General features: G+C 40.1%; 1 protein-coding gene across 1 annotated transcript; it reads left to right on the top strand.

The window, feature by feature from the left end:
- The first annotated feature begins 270 nt into the window (after window positions 1–270).
- LOC126640029 (elongin-A-like) lies at window positions 271–16,148 on the top strand. The gene is given in 12 exon segments (XM_050315498.1): window positions 271–354; window positions 356–508; window positions 6,627–6,683; window positions 7,391–7,503; window positions 8,589–9,291; window positions 10,749–10,839; window positions 11,665–11,838; window positions 12,427–12,524; window positions 13,296–13,476; window positions 13,803–13,920; window positions 15,679–15,797; window positions 15,931–16,148. Coding segments are annotated over 12 exon segments (1,953 nt in total). The 3' UTR covers window positions 15,993–16,148.
- The last annotated feature ends 4,103 nt before the right edge of the window (window positions 16,149–20,251 follow it).

Genomic DNA, 20,251 nt, shown 5'->3' with positions numbered 1-20,251 from the left:
CGATGGACACACCGATGGACACACCTCGGCAGGGGCACAGAGCGCGCCACGTCGTGTCTCGGGGCAGGCTGGTGATGCCTCCGACTCACCGGCACGGGCTCACCTTCACTGCAGCCGTGCCTGCCCAGTGCCACTGTGTGTTCAGGTGGCGCCTAACGAGGCAGAGCAGAGCGAAGCACACACTCACTGTCATTGCTGCTGACAGACTGGTAGCGAGCAGCCAGGTGGGCCGCAGCTCTCGGCACCCGGCCCGGCCGGGAGGGCCCGCCTATGGCGGAGCAGGCGCGGGTACAAGAAGGGCGAGCGGGAGCGGCGCGGCCCGGGCGGGGCCGGAGCGATGCCGGGGCAGTGCCAGAGCGGTGCCGGTGTTATGGCGGAGGGGCGGAGTGCCGATCCCGGTGCCGGTGTTATGGCGGAGGGGCGGAGTGCCGATCCCGGTGCCGGTTCCATGGCGGGGAGGGTGCTGGAGCTGAAGGAGCGGCTGGGCTGCGCCCGGGAGCCCGCGGAGGTACCCGGCCAGGAGAGCAAAACAGCAGCTGGGCTGCAATCACTGTGTTCATAAGAGATTTTCTGGGGGAAATAGGTGGTTCTGCTTTGTTTTAACGGTGCACATCAAGAGGAGCGGGGGCTCTCACGCCCTGCCTGGTGGTTCTTCTCGGTGCAAGAAGAACAAAGTTGTTCCTGTCTCTGGAAGGAGTGACACACCCGCTGTGGGGCAGCTAGGCTGCTCAGTAGCTGCGAGGACTGGATAAGGAACATTTAAAGCACGCAGACATCAGTGGGGAGCTGGGTCAGAGCAGCTACTGAAGCTGTGCTGGACACTGGAGGCACAGAGAGGCAGAGGGGGACACTGGAGGAGCAGAGAGGCAGAGGGGGACACTGGAGGCACAAGAGAGGCAGAGGGGGACACTGGAGGAGCAGAGAGGCAGACGGGGACATTGGAGGCAGAGAGGGAGCCTCTGAAGGCACAGAGGGACACTCGGAAGGCACAGAGGGACACTCGGAAGGCACAGGTTATGGGGCTCAGGGGGATGAAGGCACGCACCGTTCTCGGAGCAACAGCCTGGACTCCAAAGGAACTGCAAACAGAGCAGCCAGATTGGCCTCAATGTTTTATGAATACATCCCAATTCGACTAAAGAAGGTGTATTAAAAGAGTAGGGTGGGTTTTGTTTGTTTGTTTGTTTGTTTAGGGTCACGTTCGCTTTGAAAATACGACACGTTTGCTTTGATGGGTTTCAAAAGCATTAAAACTTGATACAAATTTGTGGAAGTATTTAGAGACAGAAGGCAGCAGTAGAAATTGCGTTGTATTTGGTAGCTAATGAACTTGAAAAGCTTGCCTATTAATCATACCTACAGTGTGTTTTTAAAGTGTGTATTTATGCACATAGAGGAAATACTGATTTTCTTAGCCAATAATGGTTTATCTACTTGAATGCCAGTGCTGTAAATGCAAATATGTGTTGATGCTTCTGTCGGAAGTTTTTATTTTCAGTTCCATAAACCTATGATTTCTTCCCGTGCTACAGAAATTATCAAATATTATAGGATTTGAATTTTTTAGTACAGTGGGTTGCTGTTGATATGCTATTCTGAACATGAGATAGAAAAGCAAAAGAAAATAGCAATTGTAGAGGTAATTAATTTTTAATTAATCCCAAAACAATAAGTTTCAGAACACATTCAACTGCAGTGAAAAAATGAGAATAGTTCTGGCAGATTTGTTTTTGTTAAGGGAAGAGATGATCTGTTTTTATGCAGCATGACTGCAAGTAGGTGCTGCATAAAATGTGGCTAGTGGTGGTGCTGCAGCACTTCTGCGGTCCCTGGTAAAACTGTGTTTAGTGAAATGGAAATATTTACGGATAACAAGGGCCTAAGGAGTGGTAGGGAAAGTGAGAAACTGATAGCAGATATGAAATGCACTCCTAACAGAAGCTAAATCTAGTAATAGAAATGCCTCTTTAAAGGCAAAGAGGAAAGTTCTAGGTATGTGTGGAAAGAATAACAAATCAATATTAGGCAAGTGCTGGTGTTGTTAAATATTTCTGTTCCATACTGAGAATAATATTTGTCTTGGGACTTTCTAGTAATTGCTGAATAGTCTTTGATATGATTGTAACCAGGGAAGATGCAGAACGTAAATTGTTCATGTCAAAAGCCTCTTAATGTGTGAAGCTTGATAGCTACTCAGTGAATTTTCAGAGAATTGACAAAGAATAGGTATTGAATGACGCTCAAGGTTCTAATGAAGGTACAGGAAAAAAATACTATGCTATTGTTTATACAGCTTAGTGAAATGGTCCTCATTGACACTGGTCTTAAAGGAATTTGTTGAGCAGCTGCATGATGTTGTTTTAAGATCTAACTGATGTACTGATGTAGAATTGAAGGGTGGTGCCATGATCCATGCCACTCAGTGAGTCGTTATGTAGATACGTTCTGCCAAATTCATCTCAAATTGTATTCAGCTGACAGTAATTGTCATAAATATATGCAAGTTTCAAGGCATTTGACTTGCTTCTGTGTAATGGTGATTACAATAGTGGTGTCATGGACCTGATGTAATTCATAAAACTGATTTCAGTTGCACTCACCAAAAATACATGCCAGACCTCAACAGGAAACAATACTGATTTGTGGTTTTGGTTGTGGGTTTGTGGTGGGGTTTTTTTTGGGGTGAGATGGAGGTTGATTATCCATCTGTTCCTGACATGATGCTACTCAAATCTTTCTTAATTTAGAAGACCGCAAGCATTATAGGGAAATGCTACACATACTGAAGTAATTTGTGTCAAATGAAGAGTCCCTTCTAGAAACCAAATGTGATTGTGTGCTAGGCTACATGCATTTGAGCAACGCGTGCTTTACCATGGCTCAGTGGAAAGTCACAGCTAGGAGCTATGAATATAGGTCATTCAGGATAGGAGGCTGTATTTTGGAAAGCATTGACTCAGAAAATGATTTGGAGCTCTGATGTATTACCAGTTGAGCATGAAATTGCAGTACAATGCAATGGCTTATGGAGTAAATGCTATCTTTAGGTAGCTTAGCAAGGTTATGTTATTACTGCTATACAGCATTAGAGGGACAGTTAGAGGAATATTATGTCCTGTTCTGAGGACTGTTTTAAAAAACAATACTGACCAAGCTGAAAAGATAATAAGACAGCCAGAGAATGGCTGGCATAACTTAATGAAACTAAAGAACCAAGGTAAAGTGTGTGATTAATGTTTACATTTATTTCTGCGTTGTATAAGATTATTGAAAGAAGGCTCCTTTAATTAGCAAGAAGAGATTATTAGATTTAATAGCTGAAAACAAAACTAGGCATTTTTTTAGACAAACAGTTGTGTGCCTTTTTTTTTTTTTTTTTTTTTTTATAACTGGGGGCATATGATTGGGAAAGAGCTGAGTTTTTCTAAGGTGTCTTCAGAGTCTTGGTACTCTTTCAGAGGAGTTGTCTAGCTCAGCCAGAATTTGTGGACTTGGTGGAATTTCACAGGCTGTGTTATAGAAGAGAATGAGCTAAGGGATCATAGGGATCTCTTTGAAAGAGAGTTGCAGCTACTGAGTGAAGGAGGAAGGACAGAAAACAGGCAAGAGTTACTGTAATGAAATGTTTAGTCAGTCCACTGACTACGGATGGCCTGGGAATCTGTTAATGGCTCCCATCCTTCCTGAAGTTCCAAGCTGAGATAGAAAAAATTAGGAGACAGTACAACACTTGTATAAGGGATGATGGAACAACACTGGTGCAGTGGGAAAAGACCAAACCTGATGCACCTGGGGTCTGTCATTACTACTTTGCTTTCAGTTTTGACTCCAGAAAATTTTGTTTGCACACATGCTTCCTTACCCACTGCTCATTATCATTGCCCTCTGCTTTCCAAATGCCGGCCTGCTTTCCCTCCACTCCTGCATTTTTGCTTGCTCTTGTTTCTGTTGTCACTTTGCTTTTGTCTCACACCGGTATGTGTGTGCCAGCTCTGTTTGTCCATAAGGCTCTGCTTTTGCTGTCTGTTTATATTGCATGAAGATCTGGGTCTTGGGTTTGCTTGGAATGTCATTTATTGGAAAACCAACAATCCTAAAGGTTTTTGATCATTCTTTCTAAGTCAGTATGTAGAAATTATGTAGAATAGTTCAGGAATAAATAGGTATTTTCTTGATTTTTCTATAAACTTCACAGTCTCAATACTTTTTTTACCATGAGATGTAACTGATATGTGAAATAAAATAGTCTGAAAACCAATGGAGAGTTACATATGTATTGTGTGTATTTGAAAGAACTTGGGGGAAGAAGTTACTGGATCTAGTCCAGTGAGATAAGAAGAGCTAGATGGGCCACAAATGCTATGGTGAAAGATGGTTAGAACAAGGTGCCTCAACAGTCTCCATTTTGTTGTTAAAGGCCTACTTAGAACAGACTAATTTCTTTCTTTTTGCCTTATACAATAATTGTAATAGTATGCTATATAGGTATTATGACAGCAAAGTTTGTGTTTCTAACAACTTTAGTTTCAGTGAAAAACTTTTCTCTGTCTTGTGCTTCACAGTACACAGTACAGTGAAGTTTTTGGTTTAGGAAACTTTGCAAGTTTAATCTTTCATTAAAATGTATTGTCTGGTTTTGGACATGCTTGCCACTTAGGTACTTCTGTAATTTAGCTTGTAGATTTGAAGTCGTATGAATAGTGATTGCCTGCTTCATGAATCTTTTCTTCTGAAATAAACTTGGCTTTAAGAATTAGTCTAAAACCTATCAAGAGGAAATACTCAAACCCCCTATTCTCTTTGTGTTTCAATGTATTCTTCCACACAGAGGTTTGGTTTTGGCCTATGGGATTTATTCCCAGTAGTTTGCAGTGATTGAGTATCTAGTCATTTTGTATAGCACAATATAACCTGTTACCAGTGGGTTATTTCTTTTTCATTGCAAAATAAATTAAATCAATGGGTATATATATTCTTTTAATTAAATAAAAAGTGAACTAACTTGACACTGATAATCACAACCATTGGAAACTATGTTAACCTTGTGAGCAATTATTATTTTTCTTGGGGAGTGTATTACTCCTAAATGGGAGACAAGCAGAGCTTCATATGGCCCTTGTGCTGGTTCTGAAATCTGGGTCAGGAAGCTTTTTTTTCCCCCCCAGTCTTCTTCCCTTTTTCTTTTTTTTTTTTTTTTTTTTTTTTTTTCTCTGTAGGTATCCTGCTGTTTTGTAGCTACCTGAACTTTTTGGGAGACAAGTGATTGGTTAGCTCTGTTCCTAGGTGCATGTCTTATGCATGTCTTACCATTTTTCCAGGCTGTGCAGCATTTTTCCTGAACCTCTCTGGTCTCAGAAGCACTGTTGCAGAATGGATGATTTACAGAAGAACTGCATGCCAGGCATGTGGATAGAACCCACTGTACACAATGAAATTCAGTGTCATATGGGATTCCACTTCTAAGGCATTACAGGAACAATAAAACTTAGGGCAACAGTAGAGAAATATATCCCTGGAGTGCAATTTCTATTGGTATTCATTTTTTAAGTACCTCTTCCGCCTCCTGCAATTCCATTTCATAAGCAATATCTAATATGATAAAAGACAGTTCATTGGTTATTTAAATCAGTATAGCTGTTATTGTAGTTAAAAAGTTTCTGGGTAGGCTGCTTTACTGATATTATGTTTAGAAGTGTCAGTGATCTGAAACGCCTGACTAGTATTCCAGGCTTTGTGAAAGCCCCATGAAATGCTGCTACTTCAGTTGTACATTAATTGTGTTGCCTACGTAGCATAGCTTCATGCATGCAGTTTGGGGTGTTTCAGTGGGAACACTAAACTGGGGAATACCATTCCTAAACCACAACAGAAGGATAAGGTCAGCTGCAAGACCCTGGGGTGCTGTATAACCATTGTCAAAACATTGGATTATATTACTGTAGAAATTTATATTCTGCTTATAAATTAGACTTTTGTTATAAGAAAATCCTCATAGGAAGATGAGCCTTTTGTATTTGAAAAAAATCTTTCCTCTTTTTATGGAAATGTTGAGTTTTGTAACAGGTGTACACTTTGTCAGTGCTAAAGAAAACAGCTGTTCTAGCTTGAGCTAATTTTGTTAATGTACAAATTGCAGTTATGTTTTCAATACCTCATTTTATGCAGTCTGGGCTCCCACCATCTCTATTGTGCTTTCTTGGCCTGGGCTGATGAAGGAGTAGTGCTGCTGACTGTGAGACTTGCTAATTTTTTTTTTTTTTTTTTTGGTGATGGTTTTGCCTAGTGCTGCTTTTCTATTGGTTTTGTGGCAGAAGAGGGTCACTGCTACATGAGGAGCATGGTATATATATGTACCTCATACTACTGTATTATTGATCTTTATGGTAATCTCTATAGTTGTAAATTCAAGCTATCTACTGGATTTTCTGGTGTTACTGAAACTGGGGGGTTGGCAGAACTGTACTGTTTCACAGCACAGATTGCAAGCACAGCCCTGATGTGCAGCCCTGGGTGTTCATTTTAACACTATTGAGTCTTTTTGTATCAAACAAGGGAATGAGGATGAGAAGAACAGAGTAGAATTTCAAGTATTTGTTTAAAACAATAAATCTAATGTTTCCTTCCAGATCATAACAACACTTAAGGTACTACAGGATTTGGATTTATCACTGGATATTCTAGTGGTAAGCAATCAATAATGATTTATTAAACTCTTCTGTAGTGAATTACTGTGTAAATGTCAGGAGTCTGCAGTTGTAGAGGTGGTGAAGGTTACATTTTAGAATTCTGGCTCTGTATCTTAATTTAGTTAGATTCATTTCTTAAAAGCTGGACATCCAACTTGGCAAATGCAGTATTATGTTAATGATAGTACTGAGTAGGGACTTGAGGTTATAAAGGCCATTTTACTAATTTTACTAATCAGGGTTGGTTTCTTTTCAGTGTAAAACTGCTTTCAATCAATGTTAGCATTGACTGAAAAGCAAATAAGGGTGAACTATTCTTTAGGTCAGTTTTCTAACTCTTCTGTTTTTTATTAGCAGCTCAAAGTTAGTTTCATGCATTTAAAGAGAGGGCAGCCCAAGTAAGGATTTTTGTGACTTTTATCCTCATCCAAGCCACATCCTATCGAATTTTATACTAAATATTATCACACTGGTCTATGAAGCTTTGATTTATTATAAGCAATGTGTCTGTATTTTGGGAAGAAGAAAAATATGGGGTTTGTGAGAGAATTCTTTGAAGAGTAATAGAAAAAAATGATTATTAAGGTATTTAGCTAGACTGTTCAGGCAAAGGGGCAAAGGCATTTGCCTTCCTAAACACAGGTTTTGTTTGGGATGAGAGTTGTGATTTATTCTGCCCATCTTTCTTGCATTATCTTCCACAGGAAACTGGCATAGGCAAAACAGTTAACAGTTTGAGGAAATATGTCACTGCTGGGAATATAGCTAAAACTCTGGTAAAACAATGGAAAAAGCTTGTTTCCACAGAAAATAAAAGGTAGGTGTGAACGTTTTTCCTAAAAGTTAATTATACTGTAGTGTGACTTTAAAATAGAGATTGGAAATCTTGGGAAAGTGTTTGGAAGAACAAATCTGCATTAGGACAAATGCATAACTTGAATGGAAGGAATTAGGATGTCATTATAAAATATGAGGAAAAAGGTCAAAGTTACTAGTACTGGCCAAGTAGCCAGTCAGCACTCTGACTTCAGCTGGTTTTTTGACTGGTACAAGTTCTTAGGTCCCAGCTGGTACAAGCAGGGACTAACCCTAACCAATGATGGGCAGTGCTGTGCACTTCTTCAGTAAATTGGGAAACTTGTTCTTTCTTCCCAGAGGTGGTGGTTAAAGGAGGAAACTCTCCTGCGCTTTTGTTGTATAGAGAGTTTTCTTTTAACGTTCTTGTAGACTGAGAGGGGCTTCTAATACCAGAGGAGTCACACTGAAGAAATGCAGTTTCTTTTCTGAAAGAAACAGCCACCACTGCCATGACCAGGCTCGCTCTGCTTTGGATGCTTTGCAGTCCTCCGACAGTTTGAGACACTTGAGCTGAGAAAACCAAGGGTTTCGTTTGACTAAACAGTGCATTTTAAATCTGAAGTTGTTCAAACAACAGGAAAGCAAAATACCAGAACCTGTGAAGAGCAAATTGTAAAGGCTGACCTGTTGTAATCCGTACCACCTACAGAGCATGTTGTAAATTCTGTCTCATAGTTACTTCAAGCACCACATCTGTGTTCTAAAGCATGCAGGGAAACTTGTATGAAATGTGGTATCCAACAAGTTTTAAGCAAGTAGTACTGCCAGGCATGTTTTCCGACTGATGATTGTCCCTACTCCCCACTTGCCTTGCTGTCAATTCTTGTTGCAATATTTAGCAGTGCTGGACCCAAGAGCAGTTCTCTGGGATTCTGTACTGATAATGGAAAAATAAGAGCACAGCAGAGCACAGTTCTGGGTTTTGTAAAGTTGACATATGGTGTGATTTTAATGGTTTTAGTTTTACTAATATAGGAACAAAGATTGTTTAAAAATTTAGCATCAGGTATACAATGGCATATGGGTTGTTTTCTATTGTTGCAGTGGTCATGGAGGAAAAAAATATACTGAAAAAGAAAAATGTGAGACAAAATCTTCTGTTTCCAAGGAGATTAAGCCTTCAAAGAAGTCCAGAGCACCTGTACAGGCCTTTAGAAGTCCCAACAGTGCTCCCATTTCTAAAACATTGAATAAGGAGCATATTTGTAGTGAAAAGACCCATCAAAGTACAGATTCTGAGTGTCCAAAAGAATGTGATAATGAAGAATGTAGCAGCAGTGGTTCTAAGCACGCTTCCTGGGGTACCAATTCTCAGGCTAAAGACAGTGAGTTCAAAGGGAGCAACTCCACAGAGAGCAAGAAAGTTTCAGAAAAGCAGCATTTCTCTGCAGCCGATAAAGGCTTATCACCTCTGGGGGAAAAGTCTAGTAAGGATACTTCTGAACAGAGAAGTCCTAAACGTGTGAAGAAAGCAAAACAAAAACTTGTCATAAAAAGCAAAGCCAAATTATCTAGTGATGAGGAATTTGAGCCCCCTACTATGTCTTTTGAATCCTATCTTAATTATGATCAAGTTACTAATAAAAGAAAGAGGAAGGCTGGGGCTACGGGTGCACGGCCAAAGAAATGCAGTGAACAGAAGAACAGGTCATTACCACAAAAGACCTCAAAACTTTCTCATGCAGAAGAAGGAGTGGAAGACTTTAAAAAATGTGAGAGTGATCAATCAGAAACTCCCAGTAAAAAGGTAAACTGCTACATGGTTGAGGTAATAGCAGATAAACAAATGCTTTGCACTTTGAATTTCAGTGAAATTTATCTCTGTTTATTTTAAGGAACAGATTGCATGACTCTGATATATCAGCCCTATTGCAACTACCTGTAATTACAATAATTATGGGAGGCAAGAAGGGGGGAAGGAAGAGTGCTTATTGCATACTGGGGATTTGCAATTGACTTACTTGTATTTTTAGGATTATTTCAAATACTGCAGTAGTGTTTGATTCATATCAGATAGTCTGCTTTTGACCTGCAAAGTGCAAAGATATTTACCTTTGGAAAGATGTCCCCTTCTTCCATTCTTGACCAGCCTGGTTTGTGGCTGCAGCAGCTGTTTGTGTACAGCACAGTCTTTTTGTCAGATGATACGGTTCTTTAATAGTGAACATTAAGGTTTGCAGTGGAGCTGAACCTTCCTTAAATGCACTGAGGTAAACCAAAGTATTGCATATAAAACTCAATTATACATGTTCTTAATCTGAGCTATCCTAGCTCCTTGAAGAGGAAGAAGCTTGAGTAGCTTCCCTGAGCCAAGGTATATCTAAAAATGTGTATTAATTAGACATTTTAAATTAAAACCTTTTGCATGCTGGAAATTAGAGCTATCTTCAGTATTATATCTTCACTGTGATGTGAAAGCTTCAGGCTTTATTTATTGTGGAAGATCTGCGATTTGAATGTGGTATCTTCTGTCTCAAATGGAGAAATATTAATGTAGAGGCTTGTATCTGATGCTCCTAAACTGCTTGAAGAAAAATCTTTTTATATTCAAGCAGTTGTGAAAAGTTATTGAAGATACTGAAATGAAGTTCAGGCAATGCAAGTTTTGGGCTATAAGTGCATGACTTACAATTGGAGGACACCTAAGACCCAATTTTGACACTGCTCATAATACATTTGTAGGGACCCATACTTAACAGAATGCAGCATCTTTCAATCCATTTTTATGGGGTTATCTGTGAATATTTTAGGCATGATTTAGGAGACTTGATAGGACCAGGTGTAAAGCTGTTTCTTGTCTTTTAGGATTGTACTTTTGTCATCTTGCAGTTTTGTCTCGTTCACTGCTTGCCTCTGTAGTGATTTATCTGAAAGCCTGTTGACCGATCTACTGTTCTTTAATTTCTTTCTGTGCACTAATTGCAGATGTCACACTAAGTTCTTTTTGTGGTATAGTCTTGATAAGTAGACTATATAAACTAAGAAAGGGTACCGTGAAAAATAATCCTGTGAGTAAATTTTAGTATAGAAAAATAATTTTAGTTATCCTAGTTACCTTTGGGGTTTGCTTAAGGGTTGTTTGGTTTGGGGTTTTGGTCGTGTGGGTGGGTTTTTTTTGGTGTGGTTTTTTTTTTTTAGCTTATTTTAAGTTCCCGTAAACCCAAATTTATATTGCTGAAGCATTGTTTCCTTGACTGTGCACAGGCTAAGATGGCATCCCTCCAGGAGCTTCTTAATACTCCACTACCTAAATTTCTGACAGGCATCTCAAACTCATATGCTGCAGACTTTACAGGTAAGTGGTATACAAGGTTGAAATGGTATGGGGTTTTACAGGTCTCTGTAGAGATATTTTATCTTCTTTTCTAATAAACTCTATTAGCTCATCCCTCCGTAGCAAAGAAGGGCTTCACCTTCACTTTCTCACTTGTAAAAATCATACTGAAGTTGAAGGGAGTTATAAAGCCTTCCTTATGGCTGGCTGAGTAAAGAAATACTGTGGAAGGTTATCACAGGTGTAGAGAAGGCATATTAGAGAAGGCATAAATCAGTAGTAGTTCTACAACCCCCATTTATCTTTTTGCCTGGTCGAAGGTATAGACAAGAATAGACTTAGTAGAAACTACCTCAGGTAAAATAAATACATGAAACACTTGGTATAGGAACTTTGGCATGGGAACCACTAGCATCTTTATAGGTAGGTGATGTAAACTGCCAGTGGTTTCTCTAGCAGTTTTTCTGAGGTCTCAGTGGTTTTATACCACTGGCGTCTTGAAATGTCGCTGCTATTGTAGCTTCTGGCTTCTCTAGGATAACCTGGGAGGGTCAGCAGGGTGCCATAGATAGGTTACTCCTTTACCCAAGTGTGAATACAGCTCATGTAGATTGGAGCTAAATAATGCAAGACATGTTTGAGTGGGTGCAGCTCACTTGCAGTGTACATGCTGTCTTGGTGTTAGATGATGGCGAGTGGACTTCTGCAATATAATATGTGCAAGGGCCCAAAACTGTAATGCAATAACTTTGTCTTTCAAGAAAAGGTAACATGTCCTACCAGCTGTGCTCATCTCAGAGCTGAATGTTTAAAGCACTGCAAAACCTGCTGATGTTTTGCTTACAGCTTCTGTAGCACCTGTTGTGGAAGCACCTCAGCAAGTCAGTGAGACGGTTCAATTCCCAGGAAGGAGAGTGAACTCTAAAATGCAAGTTTACTCTGGCTCTAAAACGGTCTGTCTTTCAAAGATGCTTACACTGTATGAACAGTGCATCCGTGTGCTTCAGAATAATATTGATTGTGAGTACTTTAAGGGATTTGTAGCAGGCTGTGATTGAAAGTGTATCAGATTTTTTTTCTCCATGCAAACATCAAGCCTACTAAAATATATTGTCCTGCTCTGCAAACAATGACTCAGAGCAAGTTGAAAGGCACTTAAAAAGGGATTGATGTCTGTGCTAAAATGTAGAGGTTTTTTTTGAAAGCTTACAATTTTTCCGGTTCCAGTTTTACTTAAAATGTAATGTCCTATAAATTATAAGTCAAGAAGTCTGCTGTTCCCCTCAGCCCAAGATGTTTGCTTACATAAATTAGAATGAGTGATCAAGACATTTTTATGCCATGCATAGGTAGAGAGGGGAAGTGATACACATCAGTAAAGATGGGGAAATGACTGTTCAAAGATGCTTTATCTGTCCTCAGGTATAACTACTAGTCAGTGAGGAACTGCTGATCTCTAAATATTTTCATAGCCTGACTTCAGGAAGTGTTCTGTTAGTGTGTGCTAAATTTGACTTGTATTTTTACTTTTAAACTGCTTGATGAGTGGTGTTACCCACTGAGTAAAATAAGCAAGATACTGAAAGTACCTTACCTACTTTTTTGTAGTGCTACAAGAAGTAGGAGGTGTGCCCTTTGAAATTCTTGAACCTGTGCTAACACGTTGCACACCAGAGCAGTTGTTTCGAATAGAGGAATGCAATTTGGTAAATTCTGCCTTGTTAAATTCAGGGAGGTACAGAGTTCCACAACTCCATGGGTTGCACTGGGTTTCTGTCCTGCATACTAATTTCTTTGAATTAAGCTATCATTATCAAGACTCCCTTTCTCAAGTGTCAGGATTTAAAACATTTGGGAGAATTATTCCTGATGACTAAGTGAAAGACTGTACATAGAAAACTATTTTTGTTTCCAAAAATAAGAAAGAAAAAAAGATGATCACAGTATTTGACACTGAATTGGTGGGAAAGTTGTAATAGAACCAACTGTGTTCAAGTTACAAACTCTTAAGATTGCAAAGCATACCAGTCAAGAAGTAGCTGGAGTGAGATTTCATGTGTGTGGTAGATTTAGTATGCATGCTGCTGAGACTTCAGCTCCATGATGCATGTGGACATTGAGGTTCTCAGTGTGTAGCCCTTCATAGTGCAAGTTTGCCTTTTCTCTGCTTGCTTCAAGTGGAGAGCTGGAGCGGCCTGAGCCTGTGCTGTAAACACAAGTCTAGACTGTAAGCATGGCCTACTGACTCCAGCGTAGGGCTCTGCTGTTTGAAGCTGTGGGATTTCTAGGCTGAAGTCAGTATATCTGCAAGGTATTGCTACACTTCACACTGTGGGTACTGGTGATGGCACGTGTGATGGGGTTTGTTCTGCACCTTTCTCCACCAAGGGTTTGGGCTGCGTCTTCAGGCTCAGCTAATAGGTACTCTTGAAAGTGTTTTTAAATCTTTGGTTTAAGATATCTTTTGTTCAAATTAGATGTTTATAAAGGACTCTGACCACTTGTGGAAGAAACACTGCCAGAGAGACTTTAAAAATGAGAGCCTCTTGGAATATGAGTCTTGGCGTGAAATGTACTTGAGACTGTTTAATCAGAGAGAAGAAAAACTGAAGATGCTTACAAAAAATATTCTTTCAGCTCAGTCTGAGAAACCAAAAGGTAAAATCTGGTTAGCTCCTCCAATTACATAACCCAATCTCTTCTGTTGTTCTTGATAATATGTAGGGTTTAGTGATCTGTTTGCAGGGAACACTAATGCTGAACTTCTAGAAGTCATCAAGAACAAACACTGTTCTTAATTTAAAAGTTGCTGAAAAACTAAATGCATGTGCTAGTACAATACTTTGCTGTATGCTGCAAGTATTATGCATTAGACAAATCTTACCTTACTGGTTAGACTGAGGATCCTAAGCAGCAACGCAAAGAGCTTTGGATATAAAAGGCATAAAAAGTCACATATCCTCTGCTCCTTGTTTCTATATTAGGTAGACAAGTAAAAATGGCTTATATGAGCAGTGCAGCAAAACCACCCAGGGACATTCGCCGACAGCAAGAAATCCATGGGACAGCAGGACCTGTCACCCCATTTCATCCCATACAGAAGTACAAGTAAGTGTTATGTACAATGCTTTTAATTTGAGTTTGAGTGTCTTTTGTCAGTTCAAAAGCTTGCTTGCAAAATAGTTTAGAAGTTCTAAATAACTCTCTATTTACTTTCCTTTCTTTAAGTGGCTGGTGGCTAGAAACTAACCTGCCTTTTAAGTTGTGCGTGCTTCTGTGCCGCGCCATGTGCGCATTGCCATCCCACATTTCTCCAAAGTGCTAGTTGTGAATTCACCCTCTCAGCTAGAGTGTGAGTGGATGGTGGTTTTTTTGTCCAGATCACTCTAAAGCTGCTTGACATCCTGGGGAGATTCCATTGTTGATGTTTTGGGTTTATAAACCTGCCTAGTAGCCTCACAGGTTCTTCTGCTTTGATAAAATCCCAGTCAGCTGCCTGTAGTAATTTAGCTGATCAGAATGAACATCAGGAACTTTTAAAACTGGGAGGTTCTTTTGTTTATTTGTTTGGTGTGCTTTCATTCCTTTTTTTTCCCCTCTCTGAATTTCAGAAGCTTAGTTGAATAGCCTTGACTTACTGCTCAAGATGGTGGTGGTATGGGGCAGGAATGACAGCCTGGATGTATTTCTTAAAGTAATTTCTTAAAGTCAGCTTTTTTACCAGGTATCTTTTCATAAGTGCACCCTTAGCTGATGAGATCCGGAAGGTTCTTTCCATACTGTTGTTGTTTTCAATGGAAAGATAGTTCCCCACCAAGGCAGTACCTTAAGGCACTTCAGGTTAGGCTTTTGCTTTCAGCTGCTCTGTGGGAGGTTGATTCTGTGTTGTGACAGACCAGCCTTCCAGCCTTTAGGTGCTTCAAGTACAGTAATGTATATGTCCTTTCTGCTCCAGTAATCACTGGGCCAGTAGCTGAATGACGTACTCCAAGCCCTTCAAGACTTTTACCCCAGGCATGATAAATTAGGAAGAACTGGTGTTGTGCGAAAGAAGCCATAAGAGTCGTTGCTTTGCCTTCATGAGAAACAAGGGTTTGTTTAGGCATGATAAGTTAAACTTCATTGCTTTGAGCTGTCATATTTGTAAACTGCAGAATTTGTACAGCTGAAATTTTCACTTAAGCAGCTGGTCTTGCAGGAGCTAAGAAGGTCCCGAGGCAGACACGCAGATCCCCAGCAGGCCACTGTTCTCAGTTCAGTGCACAGTGGTATGTGAGCACTGGCAGCAGATGTCAGGGACTGGCTCTGAGGTGGACAAGGCTGTCCAGATCAGTGACATCATGCTGACATGTGATTGCTGTGTTGGTTTAACTGTCTTTAGCAGGAGGTATAAGAATCTGCCTCAGGTCTTGTCCTATTGATTGGATATTTAGGGTTAGTTATTGTGCCTTTTCCTAGTTACTCATTCTTATACAAGCTTCTTTTTAAGTTTGCCCTTATTTTCTGTCAGAGAGCTAGTTAGCAGTTCAGCTGTGTTCACAGAGGAAAATAAACACAGAGAACAAACTAGAGCACAGGGCATTATGAATCACAGGGATATTGCTCACTGTTTTGATCTGTCACAAACTCTGATAATTTAATTTTAAATAAAATCTTATAAGTCTAAAATTTATGCAAGAATGAAAATGGACAAGATGGGGGACCTGTGACCCCTTTTAACCTGAATTATCTTATGATTTTGAAACAGAGAAAGTCTCTTAAATTTGTTTGATCAGGATTTTGGTTTTTTCCCCCAAATGAGCAGGAGCAAATAGTAGCTTGATATCAAATACTAACTTTTTTACTTCCTTTTTCTAAAAGAACAAGGATTCCAGAAAGCAGAGACAGAAATAACACATTATCAAATCTGATTCCTGCTGGCAACACTGGAAGTTCCAGCTCAGGTGTCATGATTCAAGATGGAAAGAAGCCAATCAAAAGTAAATGGAATTTCCTAAGATTATCAATTTAGTTGTTTTGACCTGCCTATTAATATATGCTTAATATTATGCTAATACCATTTTAAGTCACTCATAGCTGTAATCCTAACTGGTCTCTTTGTTGCTGTTGAAGAAATTGGACCAATCATGAAGAAAACTTTGAAAGTATTGAAGAGTAGACCTGGACGGCGATAAAATGAAGCTGCGTATTTGATGCTTACGTGATGTGACTGTTTGTGTATCATGCTACAGCAAATGAATAAAATGTTCATGTAAACAATGTTCAATGTGCCCTAGATAAGAGTTATGAAACATTGCAAAGGCAAGTGATTAGCAATAAAAATTGAAACATCTGAGTCCTTTCATACTGCCGCTTTCTTTCTTGAGTTGAAATAAGGTCAGTACACACTAATGAAAAATCAGTTTATATTGACTTTTATAGGTGGTGTACTTATCAGTTAAGATGGTGAAGGGTCTGGAGCACAAGTTTTCTGAGGAACAGCTGAGGGCACTGGAGTCATTTAGTCCAGAGAAAAGGAGGCTGCGGGGAAGACCTTATTGTCATCTACAACTGCCTGAAAGGAGGTTGTAGACAGGGGAGGGTTGGTCCCTTTTCCCAAGTTACAGTGAAATGGGAAATGGCCTCAAGTTGCACCAGTGATGGTTTAGATTGGATAAATAAGCAAAATTTCTTCACTGAAAGGATTGTCAAGTACTGGAAGAGGCTGCCCAGGAAAGTGTATGTGTTACCATCCCTAGAGTTACTTAAAACATGTGTTGATGTGGCACTTGGGGACCAGAGTTCTTGATTAACAGCTGGACAATGATGACCTTCAAAGCCTTTTCCAACCTAAAAAATTCTGTGATTCTATAATTCTATGTACACATTTACGTAAGTGTGGAGATGAAAGAACACATGCTATACTCTGATCTGCTGCTCTTAACCTGTAATGAAAAAGCCACAGCCTCACACCCTTTTGTGCTCAAATTAGAAAAGCTATTTGATCTTGGTTAGCTGTCCTTTCAAGAGTTAGGGACTGCTGCGATTTGGGGTTAGTCCATGAATAGGTTTACTTTTAGAAATGAGATACATCTTTGTAGTTTCCTCTAAACCAGCTCACTTGCATGAATTGCAAGCGTGACTTTGCCTTGAAGGCATGGCTTAGAGGAACTCTTTCTGTAGAAAGACTGCACTCAGTAGTTGCAAGTAGGTCTTGTTTTTTTCCTTGTACTTCCATAGGATTTGACATCTTAGAACTTCTCATGAAGCACAGGGTAAGTTTATCATGAAACCACTTTCTGTTTCTTACAACACCATGTGTGTGTTTCCTCACCATTCTCTGTATGTTGGCTATAACAGGTAGTTTATAAAATAACAGCTACTAAAAATTGCTTTGACAGTCATGTAACATAATCACCTATATGTAACAGTATGTGCAAATGCCCTGTTTATAGAGGAATTTGAAGTCAGCAGGTGTGCTGCTGTGTTGTGTTTTTCTCCAAGTATTATAGTTGTACTAAAAAGAATGAAAGTTGAAAACAGGTGTGTTAATCTGGAAACACTGTGGGGAGCTTTGTCTGTTTCTGGGATCAAAACAAGCATTGACAAGTAGGAGAGGTAGTGCAAGATCTGTCACGTCTGGAGGGTTCATCCCAGAAGCATTCTTTACATGACTTAAATCTGGCTGAAAGACCAGGGAACCACCTCTTTGTCCCCCAGACACCTCTGGTCATCACAGAGTTGCTTATCAGTTGGTGGAAGAAGCTCAATTCGGCTGGAGGTTTGCATCAAGTGTGATGTGAATTGTTCAAGGAGGGGTTTGGTTGTTTTGTTTTGGAGGTTTTTTGTGGTGTTTTTTCTTTTTTTCTAAAACACTTTTTTTTTGCTGTAGGTTTTGATGGTATCCTTTTATGTAAGAAAAGCCAAAGTCTTCTATTAGGCTCTGGCATTGGAGAACACAGCTGTAGCCATTTGGAACAGATATAGATGACAGGAGTGTCTCTGTAGGAGGCCTGAAGGATAAATAGTTGTTTTAACTAGTAGACTTACATTTGTTGATTAGAGATCTTCTTCTGTCCTCAGTGATAGCAGAGTTGTGTGGAGGGCAAATTTGACTTCAAGATTAAGTGGCTTTCATCTAATCTTCTCAATTTCTCTCACTTCAGAGGCTCTAGATACAACTCTGGTAAGAGATATGTAGAAGGGAACTCCATGGGACCAGCTTGATGTCCTGACAATGTCTACATCAGAAGATATTGTAGGTAAGCAATTCTCTTTATTGTAAAGTAGTTGGTGCTACACACACTTTAGGTTAGGGTTTTTCTTTTGCTTCAGATGTGCTGTGGTCTGTTCCTATGGACTAATGTCCATCTGAGGCTGCAGTGTGTTGCGGTGCTCTGGGAATGTATCTCCTAGTTAATTTGTGAGGAATCTTGTTTTTGGGGTTTGACGCTGCTTGATGACACAATAGCGATCATATATGGAGGCAAACTCAAAGCTTGTTTTAAAAGCATATCCTTTTCATCTGAACTAGAACACTAATGTGCTTCTGCAGTTTCCTGCCTTGCATCCCTACATACAGTTATTCCAGTAAAGAGGAATTATTGCTGGATATCTGTTCTTGGCATCTGACATACCTAGCAGTACATGGTATCAGTATATTGGCCTAAGGCAGATGACTTTCCTTTTGTTTGATGTGCAAAAGATGTTTGGTTGGTTTTGTTACATACTCTGCACTCTGGTTGCCATCCCATCAAAGAGACCTCTGATCCCTCTTGGGTTAGGGACTATTTTCACAGAAAGGCCATATGTCATGAGTGCACAATGGCCTTCTCTTCTTTAAACACATTGCAGCTTATGATCCAGCAGTATCTCTGGAGCCTTTCATCCCAGCAGCATAATGCTTTTCCCTCCAGGTGGTAAGCAAGTTCCATATTAATTTCTGGCAAATTAGGTAAGTAATGGGAGAGTAATATTGTCATAGAAGGAAAGCCCAGTGGTTGTGGAGAACACCACAAATGGATATTTTCTTTCTTCTTGAACTGGTCCATTTCAAGCACAGAAACCACTTTCCACTTCCTGACAATATTTACTTTATAGCATTCAGGAACATTTTTCATCCTGTTAGTGGTTGGGTCCAAGAAGAAAGCTTGGCCTTACTGCTATACCACTTGAAAAAGGAAGATATATGATGTTGCCATCTAAACATTCCCTGTGGCTAGAGGAAGAAAACAGTTTTGAGGTGCAGCATTTGATCTTATGAGACCCTGCTAAGAAGGTGGGTGAGTTCCAGGAGCTAAGCTCTTCTTAGGGACCATGTAGGCATTAAAATGTTAACTTAAGTCCTGCACCAAAGCCAGAAAGGGGTGTAAGGTTTGGCATGATAATTCTGGAAGAATTCATAGACATCTGTGTACTGCCCTAAGCAAATTGTTGTCAGTTCCAGGGATCAGTATTTGAGCTTCTGTCAAAGCAAGGCACAGCTGGGATAGCTGTGAGCAGGGAGGTTGTTGCAGCTCTGAGCATTGATGCTCTTGGCTGTCTGGTACATGGGGATTTTTGAGAATTTGTGGTAGTCATAGGATAACCTCCACAGAGTGAAAAGAAATCCCCTCACACAGGCCAAATCTCTGACTTGCCATCTGAAAGCTCAGGAAAATGCCTGTGCCAGGATTCAGTGTGGTGAAAAATGCTGATGGATTGATAAGTAAGAGGACAGTCCTCGATACACTGCTTTTGGGGAAAAAACAAACCACGACTCAAAAGAATAAGGCAACTCTCACTGGTTGTTTTGGAGTTTTGGTATTTGCATTATTTCCTTTCTCTGCCTTTCCTATAAAAACAGGAGAGGCCTTTGAGTGGGTGATTGAAGGCACTGGTTAGACAGCCTACTGTCTCCCCTTGCAACCAGCCCTGCCACTGAACAGAGGTGGAATTTATCAAGATTGTTTTCCTGCAGTTGTAACTAGTTATTGCCATTGGAGGAATGTCTAGTTCTCTCCAGATTAATAATGTCTGCTTGTGACAAGCTTAATTCTACCAGGCAAGGGAGGAAAGAGGAGGAGCTTGAAGGAGTAGCTTACTTTCCTGGCTCACCATCTGCGGCAGAAATGGTCTTGGTTTACAGACCAAACATACTATGAAAATTTTTTTTTTTGCTTTGTCAGTAAGTCTTATATAAACAATTCTTCCCTACAGCCCCCAAAGCATTTCCTTTCTGATCTGCTGAATCAGTTGAGGCAGGGGGGAAGAATGGTGATGTGTCCTCATGATAATCAGATTTGATCCACTGTAGGAGCTGGGTTCATTTCTTGGTGTGATCATTTGCAATACTATTTCCAATAAGTCTCTGTCTTTGGTACCATTATTTAGCAGAAAAACCATTCAGGACAGTGGTGGAATCACTCTGCAGTTGTGCTGCTTGACATGAGAATGGGAACAAGGCCTCTTGCTG

This window comes from Myiozetetes cayanensis, unplaced genomic scaffold, assembly GCF_022539395.1.
Source record: "Myiozetetes cayanensis isolate MyiCay16 unplaced genomic scaffold, myiCay2020 scf2-11, whole genome shotgun sequence".
Taxonomy (NCBI): domain Eukaryota; kingdom Metazoa; phylum Chordata; class Aves; order Passeriformes; family Tyrannidae; genus Myiozetetes; species Myiozetetes cayanensis.
This window is presented reverse-complemented; position numbering and strand designations above follow the sequence as displayed.